General features: G+C 43.3%; 2 protein-coding genes across 3 annotated transcripts in view; both read left to right on the top strand.

The window, feature by feature from the left end:
• Positions 1-16,827, top strand: part of LOC101403705 (zinc finger protein 549-like) — a 55,910-nt gene that overhangs the window by 19,834 nt on the left and 19,249 nt on the right. For both annotated transcript variants that reach the window (XM_087421001.1, XM_087421000.1), the window contains 2 exons: positions 6,190-6,277; positions 9,071-9,264. In XM_087421001.1, the coding sequence (XP_087277127.1) occupies positions 6,190-6,277; positions 9,071-9,264 (282 nt within the window). The remainder of the gene's footprint in view (positions 1-6,189; positions 6,278-9,070; positions 9,265-16,827) is intronic.
• LOC101403966 (uncharacterized) lies at positions 40-6,194 on the top strand. The gene is made up of 3 exons (XM_014794398.2): positions 40-744; positions 2,681-2,807; positions 4,036-6,194. Exons 1-3 carry the CDS (start codon positions 538-540, stop codon positions 5,481-5,483), a joined length of 1,782 nt encoding a protein of 593 aa, XP_014649884.2. The 5' UTR covers positions 40-537; the 3' UTR covers positions 5,484-6,194.

The raw sequence follows: 16,827 nt of genomic DNA, 5'->3' as shown, positions 1-16,827 counted from the left end.
TCTTCAATAAATTAAATATGCCAACAGTTTATAAAAATTGTTCGAAACGTTAATTTCCCTGTAGTATTTTCTAACAGCGGATGTTATATATCCCATTCTCTGAAAACCTTAGAAAGTAGAAAGTCGTGCCAACCCAGATTTTCAAAACCCTGTCCCTTCGTTTGCGCTGAAGACGTACAAAATTGTTAATCTTATGAATAGTTACAGCTGACAGGTGGTGTGTACTGTTTATATTTAATACTATTATCAGCCCTATGAGGTGGAAATCATTGTTATCCCCATTTTATAGTAAAGGAATTGAGGCTCAGGAAGGTTCAGTCCTTATGCAGAGTCGCACAGCTGATAGTAGTGGCACTGAGGTCAGAGGAACTGAGCTTATACCATCAAGCTGAGATCATTTTGCTGTAGGGCAGGGCAGGGGTGGTAGTCCACCTCAGCCTATAGAATTTTACCATGGTTGCCCATTTCTCATGGCCTCCCTCTTCCCACAGGTTCCCATGGCATTTGCAAAAATGCTTATGGACCCTGTACAGGTGAATGGAGGATGTGTCAGACCTTCATCCACCCCAATTATCACCCCGATGGTTTTGCCACTCCCATATAAAGAAAGGTGGTGTCCCGCGATTGTTCGCCTATCCTTCTCCCTCTCTTGGGTCTGAAGTCGCTGTGGTTTCTCCAAGGCCCAGGGTCTTGCACTCAGTCCTGGATTTTATGGAGCAGTTCCCATTTCTGACAGCCAGTGGGGTAAGATGTGGAAGGGTGTCCTGGGCACAGGATCCAGAATGTTCAAATGATTGGAGGTGTGATAGCTGGATTGTTCAGATAAGTGCAAGTTTGATGTCTGGTGGGAATACAGGGCAGTGGGGGGAGTGTTTGGAGGGTAGGTGTGCACAGTTATCAGGTCTAAAATTACATCCTGAGGTTCTGGACCTCTAATCTGAGGGAAGTAGGAGCTAGGGAAAGTTTGGAACAGAGGAGCCAGTGATTTGACCTGGATTTTAACAGGTTATGTTTAGCTGCAGAAGGGAGGAGTTGCTGTGGGAGTGAGTGAAGGTAGAGGCAGAGTAACCTGGGAGGAAGTTACTGTGATGGTGCGGGTGAGCATTGGTGGTGGCTGGACAAGAGTGGTGGCTGTGGAGGTAGAGGAGTGGTTGCCTTCTTGATGTGTTCTGAACAGAGCTGCCCCCATTTAGGGATATGGAGAGTGAGGGAGCTGGGAGATGAGCTGGAAGGGGGAGTCAGGGATGGCCCAAGGTTTTTGGCTTTCTCTGGAAGGATGGATGTCCTATCAGTTGAGATGGGAAAGTCAGCAGTAGGAGAGATTTTCAGAAGGAATAGAAAGAGTCAGGTTTTGTCACAGATGTTCCAGAGACTCCAAGTGCAGGTGCCCAGTCGGCAGTTGGACACACAGGTCTGGAGTCCAAGGGCTGTGTTCAGGTTGCTGACAGCCACAATATAGTGGCCAGTATGTGGAACGAAGTGTAGCTGTGCATCAGTTTTCAGAGGGCAAGTTGTTAGGTTATGATGGCAGGCAGGGGAAGGAGGAGCCTGAGGTTTCTATCTCTATTGGGAGCCTGGATGGTTAGTGGTGGTGGACATCACAAAGAGAGATGAGGAAGCAGAGTGGCTGTGGTGGGGTGTGCCACTATGGGATAAGGGTAGAGGAGTCTGAAAGGCTTCCAAGGGGGGCTGAGGATATGAGATAGATGTTGAAGCATCTCCATGAAGGAGATCAGATGTCGGTCAGCTCAGGTAAGGTTTACTACCCTTCTTGGGATTCAGAAATGTTTTGTGGTGACTCTTGGTCAGGCCTAGGTTGTTTCGTTCAGGCTAGTAGATTAACTTATGTGAAAAAGGATCAGCTAGGAGTGTTACTAGGCCTGGGTTGGGGATGAGGAGTTTGATGTAGCTGTGCTTTGAGTGAGGGTCAGGTAAAGAGAGAATGTTCATGACTGCTTATAGGACAGCATGTGCAGTGAAGACATGCTAGAGGGCCAGGAGTCCATGAGGCCCTCACATTAGGTTTAGAGGGCTGAGTGTGACACAGGTGACAGAGCCAGGTGGAGAGAACTGCAAAAGGAGTCTGGTGCTAAGGAACATGGGCATTCTGGGGCAGGATGGGGCAAAATAGAATGCTGATTCCATTTGCAAAATACTGCCTGGATTCCACGTGCACAGTGGCACGTTGGGAGGCCACAGAAATACCTTTAGCATGGGCGAGTGGGTCTCAGTAACCGAGTTGCAAAAGTGGAGGAACCAAGTATGTAGAGAGGTTCAGTCCAAGAATGATGTGTGAGTGAGGAGGAGTGTTGATGTTTAGCCCCAGGCCATGGCACTAGACACTTAAGGGAGAAAGATGAGTTCAAGTTTCCTTTTCTGGGAGGCAACTTCTGGGGGACCTGAGGATAATTTACTGATAAAAAGAGAGGTATAGCCCTCATTTCAGGCCCGGAGTTTAGATTATAGTTTTCTGCGTCCTCCCCTGCCATTTTTACTGTGTGCTGAACACAGCGGTCACTGGAAATGAGGAGAGGGCAGGCACCAGTGCCATCAGACCTGGCATCTCTTCCACTTGGGAAGTTGGAGTGGAGGGTGAGGAGGGCATGGAAGTGTGGGGAGAAAGACTGAAGATCCTGGAGAGAGAAGCTGTACATTGATTGAACTGTCCCCATGTGGGCAGGGACTTGTGGTTTTTACAGACGTGGCCATACATTTCTCCCAGGAGGAGTGGGGCCTCCTTGATGAGGCTCAGAGAAGCCTGTACCTCGATGTGATGCTGGAGAACTTTGCACTTTTGTCATCACTAGGTAAGCCCCTCACACCCACCCCAGTGTCCGGGGATGGGCCCTTTTCTTTCCCGCAACAAGACCATCGGTACCACTATCTTTCCTGGTTTCCTGGCATTTGTGTTGTTGGTGCCAGGGCAGGACTGTGTGTACTGTACTCGCTCTCCCCAAGCAGCCCCTTCCCTGCTGCTCTGAGGCCTTGCAAGACAGGGCTCAGGAGTCAGAAATCTTGAAGTTTGTCTGAGAGATCCCTCAGATCTGGCCTGTTCCTGGTTGGGTGACTCTGTTCAGATGGATGGAAACCAAGGCCTTCTCCCTTCTTCCTGACATTTCTTGGGGCCTGCCCTTGCCAAGAATTTCAGCCACCAATGTGGTCACTACTTGTAGAGACCAGTGGTTCTGCAAGACCCGCCTCTGAAGTTCTTTTGATTTTAGACTGTGGGCTGTCATGTGTTGGATCGCTCTGGGGGCATGCTGGCCATTCCCTTGCCCTGCATTTCACCTGGGTTGGCCTCTTCCAGGTCCCATGTAGCTGCTTACCATGAAGAAGGGGGAGGGGCCTGGGTACCTGACAGGTGGACGTTACTCCATCAGTGGCAGCAGGAAATAGCCCTGGAAGCTGGGAAAGGGTGTGTTGTCAGAGCTGGGTTCCAGTCACACTGGGAACCAGGCCTATGCCCACCATTGCATGATGCCAGGGACAGTGGTCACACCTCATTTCTGTCTTTTCTTTCCCATTGTCATTTCTAATCTTCCGGCCCCCAGGTCTCTAGCTCCCCAACTTTTGTGGCCTCCACCTCTCATCCTTTCCTTTCCACTGATCCCTTTGTGGTGCTCTTGACATGTGACCTACACTTAAGGTGTTGTGAGGTCTACAGATATCCTTAAATAGTCCTTGAACATCAGCTACTGTGTTGCCATCAGACATTTCTGCATCTGGACACAGCTTCCACTCAATGCCCACCAGTCACCATCAGCCTTGGCCTTGTTAAAAGCCATTTGCAGAGGAGTGAGTTGGAGACCCTGCCTCTCCTCCCTGCACTGTACCCCTTCCTTGTGTCCTGCCCATCATGTGAGCTTCCCAGGCCCAGCTCTGCACAGCAGGCCTTCCTCTCACTGTCTCTAGTCTCCATTGCCTGTCAGCAGTCCCATGGACTTATTTGTGGGTGTGTCTGACACACATTTCTGATGGGGCTGCCTCCTCCCACCAAAGTCAATGTGTACTTCACCAGCATTTCTCTGCTTACAGGTTGTTGGCATGGAGCCCAGAATGAGGAGGCACCTTCAGAGCGAGGTGTTTCCATGAGAGTGTCACAGGTCAGGACTCCAAAGCCAGGTCCGTCCATCCAGAAAGCCCAGCCCTGTGAGACATGTAGCTCACTGTTGAAAGACATTTTGTGCCTGGCTCAGCACGATGGAACACACCCTGAGCAAGGACTGAACACTTGTGGGGCAAAGCTTTACCAGCGCCAAAGGCAGCAGATTAACAAGAAACTTTCTAGAAGGGACAAGGGGAGGCCTTTATTTGTGAAGAACAGCAGTGTTCACATGACAGAGGGGACCTTGATGTGCATCGAAGGTGGGAAGGGCTTCCCAGCTGGCAAAGTCCTTTTGCATCCCCGGGCCCCTCACAGTGGAGGGAAGCCACACAGGGACACTGAGGATGGAGAGGCCTTTGAAAATGGACAAAATGATTACAAGTGCACTCGATGTGGGAAAGCCTTCAGCCATAAATGCATACTTGTTGACCATGAGAAAATCCACCCTGGAGAAAAGCTTTATGAGTACAGAGAATGTGTGATGGCCTTCCTTAGAAAGTCCCACCTTGATCAGCACCAGAAAGTCCACACTGAAGCTGGGCTTTATGAGCACCTGGAATGTGGAGTATTCTTTAAACAAATATCTGGCCTCAGTGACCACCAGAGAATTCACACCAGGCCAAGGCCTTTTGAGTGCAGCCAATGTGGGAAGGCCTTCCTTAGACTGTCCCGACTCATTGTTCACCAGAAAATCCACACTGGAGAAAGACCTTATGGTTGCAGTGAATGTGGAAAATTCTTTAGGAACCACTCCACCCTCACTAGACATCAGAGAGTTCACACTGGAGAAAGGCCTTACAAGTGCAGTGAATGTGGGAAAGCTTTTACCCGCAAACATAAACTTGTTGAGCATCAGAAAATCCACAGTGGTGAAAAGCCTTATGAGTGCAGCGAATGTGGGAAAGCTTTCAGCCGCAAGGACAAAGTTGTTGAGCACCAGAAAATCCACACTGGAGAAAGGCCTTTTGAGTGCAGCGAATGTGGGAAAGCTTTCAGACGCAAACATAAACTTGTTGGGCATCAGAAAATCCACACTGGGGAAAGGGCTTATGAGTGCCACGAATGTGGTAAATTCTTTATGGACAGTTCCTCACTCATTATTCATCAGAGAGTTCACACTAGAGAAAGGCCTTATGAATGCAGCAAATGTGGGAAGTTCTTTAGGTACCGCTTCACACTTATTAGACACCAGAGAATTCACACTAGAGAAAGGCCTGATGAGTGCAGCAATGTGGGAAATTCTCTATTTGTGGCTCCACGCTCATTTGACATTGGACAAATCACACTAGAGAAAGGCCTTATTAGTGCAGCTAATGTGGGAAGTTTTTGTGGTACAGCTCCAGACTCATTACACATTAGAGAGTTTAAGTTGATGTAAGTCCCTGTGAGAACTGCAAACATGGGAACATCTTTACATATGACTCCAGCCTCGTTAAACATTGTTGAATTTGCAACAATGGAGAAATGCCTTATGAACGCAGTGAATGTGGGAGAGTCTTTAGCCAAAACTCTCACTTATTTGGCTTCAAAAAGTTCATACCGGAGAAAGAACTTAAGAGTGCAGCAGGGGCCAACCTGGTGGCATAGCGGTTAAGTTCGTGTGTTCTGCTTTGGTGGCCTGGGGTTCACCTCTTTGGCTGTTGGGCATGGACCTACGTACTGCTCACAAGCCATGCTGAGGCGGCATCCTACGTAGAACAACTAGAAGGATGTGCAACTATGACATACAACTATCTACTGGGGCTTTGGGGTGCAAAAAAGGAGAAAAGGAGGAAGATTGGCAACAGATGTTAGTTCAGGGCCAATCTTCCTCAAAAAAAAAAAAAAGTGCAGCAAACGAGGAGAAGTCTTCAGCCAAAAGTCTGTTCTGATTGGCACTATGAAGTACTGTTATGTACTTTTGGATTTGTTTTCTTTTCATTGTGGTAAAATACACATACATAGAATTTGCCATTTAAGTATTTTTAGTGTACGGTACCATTAAGTACATTCACGTTGTTGTGCAACAAATATCCGGAACTCTTCATCTTGTAAAAGTGAAACTCTGTACCCATTAAACAACAACTATTCTTCTCTTCCTCCAGCCCCTGGCAACCTCCACTGTTTTCCGCCTCTGAATTGGACTGCTCTAGCTGCCTCATGTGAGAAGAATCATACAGTGTTTGTCTTTTTGTGAGTAGCTTACTTCACTTAACATAACCTCAAATTTCACGTGTCATGTAGCACGTTTCAGAATTCCTTCCTTTTTAAGGCTGAATAATACGCCATTGTATGTGTATACCATGTTTTCTTTATCCATTCATCCACTGGTAGATGCTTCCCTTGCTTCCACTTTTTGGCTATCCTGAAGAATGCTGCCATGAGAATGAGTGCACAAATATCTCCTTGAGACCCTGCTTTCCGTTCTTTTGGGTATATAGCCAGAAGTAGAATGGCTAGTTCACATGGTAATTCTATTTTTAATATTTTGAGGAACTGTTTTCTATATCGCTGTACCATTTTACATTCCTGTCAAAGGTCCACAAGAGTTCCAGTAGCTCCACATCCTCATCAACATCATTTTATTTTCTGTGTTGTTTGTAATAGCAGCTATCCTTATGGGTGTGAGGTAGGATCTCGTGGTTTTCTTTAGCATTTTTCTAGTGATTAATGGTCATGGACTTGTTGGCCATTTGTTGTATTCTTTGTAAAAATGTCTACATTTGTCCATTTTTTAAATCCGGTTATTTTCTTATTATTGACTTATAGCAGTTCTTTATATAATCTGGACACTAACCCATTGTCAAGTATGATGTGTAAATGTTTTCTTCCGTTCAGGAGGTTGCCTTTTCACTCTAGATTGTGTGCTTTGATGCACAGAAGTTTGTAATTTTGATGTAGTCCAATTTATCTATTTTTGTTTTTGTTTCCTATGCTTTTGGTGTCATGGCCAAGAAATTATTTCCAAATCCAATGTCATGAAGCTTTTTCCCTGTTTTCATCTAAGCATGTTATGGGTGTACATCATCCACTTTGGGTTTGTTTTTGTGTTTGGTGTAAGGTAAGGGTCCGACTTCATTCTTTTGAATGTGGATATCCACTTTCCCCTATACCATTTGTTGAAAAGACTGTTCTTCCCTCATTGAAATGTCTTGGCACTGTTGTCAATTATTTGACTGAATATGCTGGCTTTCATGTCTGGGCTCTCTGTTCTGTTTCACTCGGCTATGTCTGTCTTTATGCCAGCACCACAGGATTTTGATGTATAGTTTTGTGAAAATACTGTCTTGATTCAGTTTTGTTTTTTTGTTTGTTTGTTTGTTTTTGCTGAGGAAGATTTGCCCTGAGCTAACATCTGTGCCATTCTTCCTCTATTTTGTATGGGGGTCGCCGCCACAGCATGGCCACTGACAAGTGGTGTAAGTCCACACCTGAGAACCAAACCCAGGCTGCTGAAGAAGAGCATGCTGAACTTAACCACTAGGTCCCAGGGCCGGCCCTTGACTCAGTTTTGTTTTGTTTTTTTTTGTGAGGAAGATCGGCCCTGAGCTAACATCTGCCAATCCTCCTCTTTTTTTGCTGAGGAAGACTGGCCCTGGGCTAGCATCCATGCCCATCTTCCTCTACTTTATATGGGACGCTGCCACAGCATGGCTTGACAAGTGGTGCATCCGTGCATGCCCGGGATCCAAACTGGTGAACCCCGGGCTGCGGCAGCGGAGCACACCACTGGGCCGGCCCCCCTTGACTCAGTTTTGAGTCCCTGGCTTGATGCTGGTCGTTTTCTCTTTTGGAGCAGCTGATTAAGTCCATGTCCCCAACCACTGTCTTTATCTGGCACTCATACTCTATACACCATCCATTATGTCTCAGAGCCAGATACCAGGCAACTAGGAACAGCCCCTGTGGCCCAGAGCCCATGAAATTATTCAAATTAGGCAATCCACAGGAAGCCTGGGGGACCTAGCTAGCCCCAGGCCACTTGCTATACAGAGGGTGCCACCTACAGCCCCAGGTTGCTTACCATGACCCCCTGTGCAACCTGCTGTGTGGTCCTGTCTGATTCCCTTTTCATTCCAAGCCCTAATTAATACAGAATTCTGCCTTTTATCTATCTGAGTGTCATTGTGTTGTGTCCCGCCATCAAGAACCTTTAAATCTTCTAAAACAGCCACACACACGGGCTGGCCCCGTGGCCTAGTGGTTAAGTTCGGTGTGCTCCACTTCGGTGGCTGGGGTTCAGTTCTCGGGTGCAGACCTACACCACTAGTGGTGGCCATGCTGTGGCAGTGACCCACATACAAAATAGAGGAAGATTGGCAAAGATGTTAGCTCGGGGCAAATCTTCCTCAGCAAAAAAAATAAATAAATAAAAATTAAAACAGCCACACACCCAGAAGAGCAGTATGAGTGCAGCAAATGTTGAGAATTATTCAGCCCTTAGCCTAACCTCAAACAGCACTAGTAAACTCAAACTAGAGAAAGACCTTAGGAGTGCAGGCTACGTGCTCTTTCCTTGTTCTACATAATAACAGAGCAAAGCTCTGGAGATTAGTCTTCATGAAGGAGATATCAGCCAGAAATTGAACCTCATACATCCAAACATCCTAGGGAGATTCTCTTAAGTACCAAGTATATTGGAAGCTTTCATAATACACCTCGCACTTCTTAGCCTGCCTGGAGTCCTTGCTAGAATTAAGTCGCTACCTGTGTCTATTACAGAAGCCTTCCCTCCTCTACCACATGGCTGGGTGCCACAGTGTGTATGTGTCACCTTCAAGTGCTCAGAGGAGGCAGAAAGCTCTGCTGTCTCCCTTCATCTGGAGGATTCACCAGTCATTTGGCTTTTAGGGTGCCTTATTCCCTCCTTGCTGACTGGTTTGGGTGTGGATATTACCCAGCTTTAATTTTTATTTATATATTTATTTATTTATTTCCCCGAAGCCCCAGTAGATAGTTGTGTGTCATAGTTGCACATCCTTCTAGTTGCTGTATGTGGGACGCGGCCTCAGCACGGCCGGAGAAGCAGTACGTCGGTGTGCGCCTGGGATCTGAACCCGGGCCGCCAGCAGCGGAGCGCACGCGCTTAACTGCTAAGCCACGGGGCCGGCCCGACCCAGCTTTAGACAAGAGGACTGCCGCCAGCTTCTGCAGGCAGCTTGTGGAGATTTCCCTTCTTCGTGAGTATATTTGGTTGCCTTGTGATGCTTGGGTTGATTTTCCCAGCTTCAAACTTACCCAACCTGGGACTCCCCACCTCACATTGCTGGTTTTTGTGATTGTAAAGTTCTTATTGATTAAGCTGTGTTTACTCAGGGGGGTTTTATTCACTGTGTGCTGTGGACTGAGATCAGCATTAGGCTCTGCCAGAATGAAAAGGTGAACGGTTTTTGTGTGGGGACCTTTCCTTTGTTTGTGCAATTCAGGACGGAATAGCAATAAGATAAAGAATAGCTGTCAGTCCCTATTTGGCCCAGTTTGCATTGCTGCACAAGTCCTCCTGGGAAAGTCTGAAGGACTTCTGCACCAATTTCCTTGCTCTGGGTATGAAGATTATTTGTTTCCCAGAGTCAGCTTGAGGATGGGACAGTTGGCTTGCTAATCTTCAGGGCATTTGGCAGCAGTGTGAGTTAGGTCCCTTGTACACAGGGGATGTCCCATATTTCTCAGCATTGTTGGGGGATCGCTGTCTCCCATGACCTGCCAAGGAACCGTGTGTCCTGAAGTCAAAAATGTCCTTGACTGTAAGACATACAGGGATCAGAAGGTAACCATATTCTGTACAGAAATAGTGATTGGATTAATAGGAAGTGGGAGAGACTGAAGTAAAGTTGATGAGCCCCTTCTAAAGCAGCTTCCACGAATGTCTCAGTCACTAGGGCTGTGTGTGATGAGAGTGCACAGAAATTCTCCAGACCTATAGGGTTGTGTATTTCCTGTAGCCAGTGTCACTGCCAGAGCAAATAAGCCAAAGGTTTTATGGAGTCCTCTAGCCTGCCTGGGTTATTTGCTTTAAACCATAGCTGCACAGGCAGGAAATTCATGACTGAGGAAGGGAGATCTTAGAGTCTAGTGATGGGTCTTTTCTGATCTAGCCATCCTTCCTGGTGCTAGATGGACATGACCGTCATGGCTTTCCAGGGTTTGCTGCCTGGAATCAGAGTTGATCCACCTAAGACATGGGAAGAGGGTGATAATGGAGTCAGTCCAGCTTTGCAAGTCTTTTGATATTCCAAGAGGAATGGGAGATCCAAATTTTATACAGAATGTGCTTATAAAGCAACTTTACTGAGGGATTATTCACATACATTGAACTGCACATATTTAAAGTATAGATTATAGGGCCGGCTCCGTGGCTTAGCGGTTAAGTGCGCGCGCTCTAATGCTGGCGGCCCGGGTTCGGATCCCGGGCGCGCCCCAGGGCACCACTTCTCCGTCCAGCACGAGGCCGAGTCCCACGTGCAGCAACTAGAAGGATGTGAACCTATGACATACAACTATCTGCTGGGGCTTTGGGGGGAAAAAAATGAATAAATAAAATCTTTAAAAAAAAAAAAATAAATAAATAAAGTATAGATTATAATAGGGCCGCCCCTGTGGCTTAGTGGTTAACTGCGCGCGCTCTGCTACTGGCGGCCCAGGTTCGGATCCCGGGCGCGCACTGACACACCACTTCTCTGGCCATGCTGAGGCTGCATCCCACATACAGCAACTAGAAGGATGTGCAACTGTGACATGCAACTATCTACTGGGGCTTTGGGGAGAAAAAGGAGGAGGATTGGCAATAGATGTCAGCTCAGAGCCAGTCCTCCTCAGCAAAAAGAGGAGGATTAGCATGGATGTTAGCTCAGGGCTGATCTTCCTCACCAAAAAAAAAAAAGTATAGATTATAATATACTCCCATATATGTATGCACATAGAAACTATGACCAAAGTCATGATAATGAACGTATCCATTGGCCCAGTAGTTCCCCTGTACCCTTTTTGGTTCTCTCCACCCCTCCCTTCCCGACTTTACATCCCCAGGTATACATTGATTTGATTTATGTCACTGTATGCGAGTTTGCGTTTTCTTGATGTTTATATACTTAGAATCCTACAGTATACTCTTGCATGGCTGTTTTTCATTCTGTTCCATTCTATTTTTACATAAATGGAATCCTATAGTATACTCTTGCATGGCTATTTTGAGATTTTTCTCTATTGTGTTCATTCCTTTTTATTGCTGAGTGGTATTCCGTTAAGTGTCTATGCCACAATGCATTTATTCATCTATTAGTGGACATTTAGATTGTTTCCGGTTTTGACCTATTACAAATGAACTCCTATGAACATTCATAAATGAGTAAATACCTGGGAGTGGAGTGTTGCTCATAGATGAATGTTTAACTTTTTAAGAATTGGCCAAACTGATTTCCAATGTGAATGCACCATTTTATATTCCCTCCAGCAGTGTATCAGAATTCCATTTGGAATACATGTTTGCCAGTGATAGTTATAGCCAGTCTTTTTTTTTTTTTTTTTGCTGAGTAAGATTCACCCTGAGCTAACATCTGTGCCAGTCTTCCTCTGTTTTGTACGTGGGTCGCTGCCGCAATATGGCCACTGATGAGTGGTGTAGGTCCGCCCCTGGGGAATTGAACCTGGGCCACTGAAGCAGAGTACACTGAACTTAACCACTAGGCCACGGGGCCAGCCCCACCAGTCTTTTTTTTATTAGCAATTTAAAGAAGTGTGTCATGGTCTTGTGGTTTTAATCTGCATTTCTCTAATGAATAATGATATTAAGTATCTTTTTATATGCTTATTTATTGTCTGTAATTTTGTTCTTTGGAAAACTATCCCAATTCATTAACTTTTTAAATTACCTAATTAACTTTTTAAATTACCTAATTAATTATTTATTTAAAAAATTTTTTTGAGGAAGATTGGCCCTGTGCTAACATCTGTTGCCAATCTTCCTCTTTTTCTTTTTTCTCCCCAAAGCCCCAGTACGTAGTTGTGTATCATAGTTGTAGAGTTGTAGCTCTTCTATATGGGATGCTGCCTCAGCATGGCTTGATGAGCGGTGAGTAGGTCCGTGCTAAGGATCTGAACCGGCGAGCCCCAAGCTGCCGAAGCAGAACGTGTGAACTTAACCGCTAAACCACTGGGCTGGCTTCTCCCTAATTATTTAAACAGATGGTTAATTTTAGATTATTTTAGATTTAGAGAAAAGTTGCTGAGATAATACAGGGAGTTTCCATATACCCCACACCCAGTTTTCCCTACTTGTTAACATGTTATGTCAATATAGTAAATTTCTTGCAATTAATGAATGAGTATTGATAAATTATTAATAACAAAAGTCTGTGTTTGGGCCGGCCCCGTGGCTTAGCGGTTAAGTGCACGCGTTCTGCTGCTGGCGGCCCGGGTTCGGATCCCGGGCGCGCACTGACGCACCGCTTCTCCGGCCATGCTGAGGCTGCGTGCCACATACAGCAACTAGAAGGCTGTGCAACTATGACATACAACTATCTACTGGGGCTTTGGGGGGAAAAAAAAAATAAATAAAAATTTAAAAAAAAACAAAAAACCTGAATGTTCTGCATCTGGGTGATGGTTACACCTCTAAGTAAGTTAAAAAAAAAAAAAAAAAAAAAGTCTGTGCTTGATTCAGATTTCCTTAGTTTACCCAAATCCATTTTCTGTTCCAGGATCCCTTCTAGGAGACCACATTACATTTAGCCCTCATGTGTCCTTAGGCTCCTCCTGGTTGTGACAGTTTCCTTGTTTTTAGTAACCTTGATAGTTTTTTTATTATTGTGATAAAATATATATATAACATAAAATTTACCCTTTTAACCATTTTTCAGTGTACAAGTCAATGGCCTTAAGTACATTCACAATGTACTACCGTCACCACTATCCATATCCAGAACTTGTTCATCATTCTAAGCAGAAACTCTGTACCCCGTAAATAATCCCCATTCCTCACCCCATCTCCAGCCTTTGTAGTCTGTATTATACTTTCTGTTTCTGTGAATTTCTTATTCTAGGTACATCATAGAAGCAAAATCATACAATGTTTGTCCTTTTGTGTCTGGCTCATTTAAGCATGTTTGCAAAGTTCACTCATGTTGTAATATACATGAGACTTTCCTTCCTTTCTAAGATTGAATAATATTCCATTGTATGTATGTGCAACATTTTGATTTTCCATTCATCTGTTGATGGATATGTGAATTGTTTCCACCTTTTGCCTGTTGTCAGAAATGCTGCTCTGAACTTTGGTGTACAAGTGTCTGTTTGAGTCCCTGCATTCACTTCTTTTAATATATACAAAGGAGTGGAATTGCTGGGAGATAGGGATCGTGGGGTAATTCAGAATTTTCAAGATCCACCAAAGTGTCAGCACCAAAATATTAAGCTTAAATATTTTTCTTATGTCCAGTGCCCTCACATTATTCTTGGTTTTCTTTTTTTTTTTTTTTTATTTAAATTTTTTTTTTTTAATTTATTTTTCCCCCAAAGTCCCAGTAGATAGTTGTGTGTTATAGCTGCACGTCCTTCTAGTTGCTGTATGTGGGACGCGGCCTCAGCATGGCCGGAGAAGCAGTGCGTCTGTGCGCGCCCAGGATCCGAACCGAGGCCGCCAGTAGCAGAGCACGCGCACTTAACCGCTAAGCCACGGGGCCGGCCCATTGGTTTTCTTTTATTGTGCTTCTCAAACTTTAACTTTCATCAGAATCTGATGAAAAACACAGATTGCTGGGTTCCACCCCCAAAGGTTCTGATTCAGAGGTAGGACAGAAAATTCACATTTCCAACAAGTTACCAATTGATGATGTTGCTACTGTGGAGGGACCACATTTTGAGGACTACTGTTCCATTTTTATAAAATTGTACATATTCTGTATATATTCCTTGTTTCCATATATATATTCTATTCTATAGTCATTTCATTGACTAATTTCTTCCAGGATTTACAACTAGGAAAGAAGTTGGCATCTTTCTTAAATATACATCTTTGTAAAATAGCAAACCAGTGTCACCATGAGCAGTTGCACACTGTATCCCTTGGGTCCTTTTCCAATGCAATTCCTATCTAGATACTTACCAATGTGTAATCTTGTATGAGAATGTATTTTAGTAAGACTATACTAAATTTTAAGGGATTTATTTGAAAGCACAAAATAGAGCAATTAATTTACTTACGCACCTGCCCCCCTCCCTGGCAGTCAGATCCCTCTCAGTGGAATGGTGAGCTCTCACTGACTTTGCTCTGCTTCTTTCCTGACACTTCCCTATCTTCATGTGTAATTTCTCCTGACCTTACCTGTTAATGAGTTCTACTGCAGCAAATAGAGATTATTTTATGGCCAAAAGAGATGGAATCTATCAGGTAGGATTTGTGTTGCTGTGAATAATTACACAAAACTATAAATTATCTCATGGGATTTGGGGAATTTTTTATTGGGACACTCCCTGTGGCTATTCTGTTATAATAAAAAACACAGCATCAAGGGAAAAATTTTAGTTTTCCAAGAATAAGCAAGACTGCATCATGTATTGGAACTGCATCGTGTATAAACGACAAAAGAGCTTTTAAGTGTGGACAATAACTTGGAGCAAAAGAGTTCTTTAAAGTGAGGAAGTGAAGTGTAAGCTTAGTTACTCAAATTTAAGTTACATATGAAGTGATTGTCAGTAAAACTTTATGAACCATCTGCCTTCTACACAAATGTCCACCAAAGCATCATTCTAGAATTTTCTCTTCATTTTTAAATACTTTTTTTTAGTGTCTTCAATTTATGTCTTTGGGTCATGAAAATTCTTAGAAACTTTTAAAATAGTTTGTCATTTTTTATAGTGATAAAAAATACATAATATAATTTACTATTTTAATCACTTGTAAGTATTCAGTTCTGTTGTAATTAGTCAGAATTATCCAGAGAAACAGAACCAAACTAATGTGTTTGTATGTGTGTGTATACATATACATATGTATATAGACAGATTTATTTTAAAGTATTGGATATCATGATTATGTTGGCTTGGCAAGTCCAAAATCTTCAGGGTAACCTTGCAGGCTGGAGACTTAGGGAGGAATTGCAGTGCAAGTCCAAAGGCAGCTGGGAAAATTCTTTCTTGCTTATGTAGGTCACCTCTTTTCTATTAATGCCTTCAAATGATTGGATGAGGCCTACTCACATAATGGAGGTAATCTGCTTTACTCATAGTCTATTGATTTATACGTTAATCTCATCTAAAAAAACCCCTGAAAGAAACATCCAGAGTAGTGTCTAACCAAATATGTGGGTGCCATGGTCTAGCCAGGTAGACACACAAAATTAGCCCCACATGTGGTATTAAGTCCATTCACATTGTACAGTCACCACTACCATCCATTTCCAGAACTTTTTCATCTTCCCCAACTGAACCTCTTTTTGTACCCGTTGAACACTGTCTCTCCATCTCCACTCCCCCCGACCCCTGCAAACCATCATTCTACTTTGTATCTCTCCTTTCTCTGAATTTGACTAGTCTAGGAACCTCATATAAGAGGAATCATACAATATTTATCCTTTTGTGACTTGTTTATTTCACTTAGCATAATGTCTTCATTTTGGGCATTTTGACTGTTAATCTCTCTTTTAAATAATATATTGCTTAGAAAAAAAGATCTTGAATTAAAAGATTATTATTTCTTCATTTTTTAAGGATATTATTCTAGACTTGCATTCACTGTTTTTGATCAAAACTCATGGCTCTCATTTTTCTTCCAAAGTGATTGTCAACTTGTAGAATTTTCTTTTTATCCTTGATAAAGTACTTTATTTTCATGTGACTAGTTATGGATTATTCTTTTCTAAATATTTCTGTCTCATTAAATTTTCCTCTATTCATAGAGTCTATGTTCAGGTTCCTTATTTTTTTTTTTAATTTTCTCTCATTAGGTTTTTACAGCGTCCTCTGCTCCTTCATCTGAACTTCCAGCATTGTAATCTATAGCTAGTTGTATCCATTTTGTTATTCCTCCCACCTACTATATGTTTTATATATTTTATATTTTATAGTTATTATTTTGAGTTGAAATCCTCATTACTTATATGCCTTTACTGTTGTCCCTTCTGTTTTTGAATAAAATATACATGCATACTTGATTTTATAACTATTTTAATCTATTCAAACAATATTTTTCAAGTGTTGTGTATAGTAAACTTTATAATGGCTTTACTTTTCGGGTAACTAAACTGCTTCCCTTGAGGCCATGATCCTCTGAGGGATGTCCTGTCCAGTCATATCCTGAGGATAGGATTGAGTTCAGGCCTTAGTTTTTGCCCCTTGAGTTGGGTGGCAGCTGGCAAGAATGAGCCCCTGGCAACCCAACACTGTTGGTAACAGCACCCACTTCCTACAGGCAGAAGTCTCTCTTAACTTTAAATATTTGGAGACTGATGAACATAGACACAAAAATCCTCAACAAAACGCTAGCAAGCCAAATTCAACAGCATCTTAAAAGGATTATACACTATGATTAAATTGGATTTATCCTTGGGATGCAAGGATGGCTCAGCATACCCAAAACAATGAATGGGATACTCTACATTAACAAAATAAGGGATAAAAATCATGTGCTCATTTCAGTAGATGCAGAAAAAGCATCTGACAAAATTCAGCATCCTTTTATGATAAAAATTCTTTACAAATTAAGTATAGAAGGAATATACTTCAACATAATAAAAGGTATATATGACAAG

This window comes from Ceratotherium simum, chromosome 33, assembly GCF_057802395.1.
Source record: "Ceratotherium simum simum isolate JZ-2026a chromosome 33, ASM5780239v1, whole genome shotgun sequence".
In the NCBI taxonomy this organism is placed as follows: domain Eukaryota; kingdom Metazoa; phylum Chordata; class Mammalia; order Perissodactyla; family Rhinocerotidae; genus Ceratotherium; species Ceratotherium simum.
Note: the sequence above shows the minus strand (reverse complement) of the source record. Positions and strands in the feature narration are given on the sequence as shown.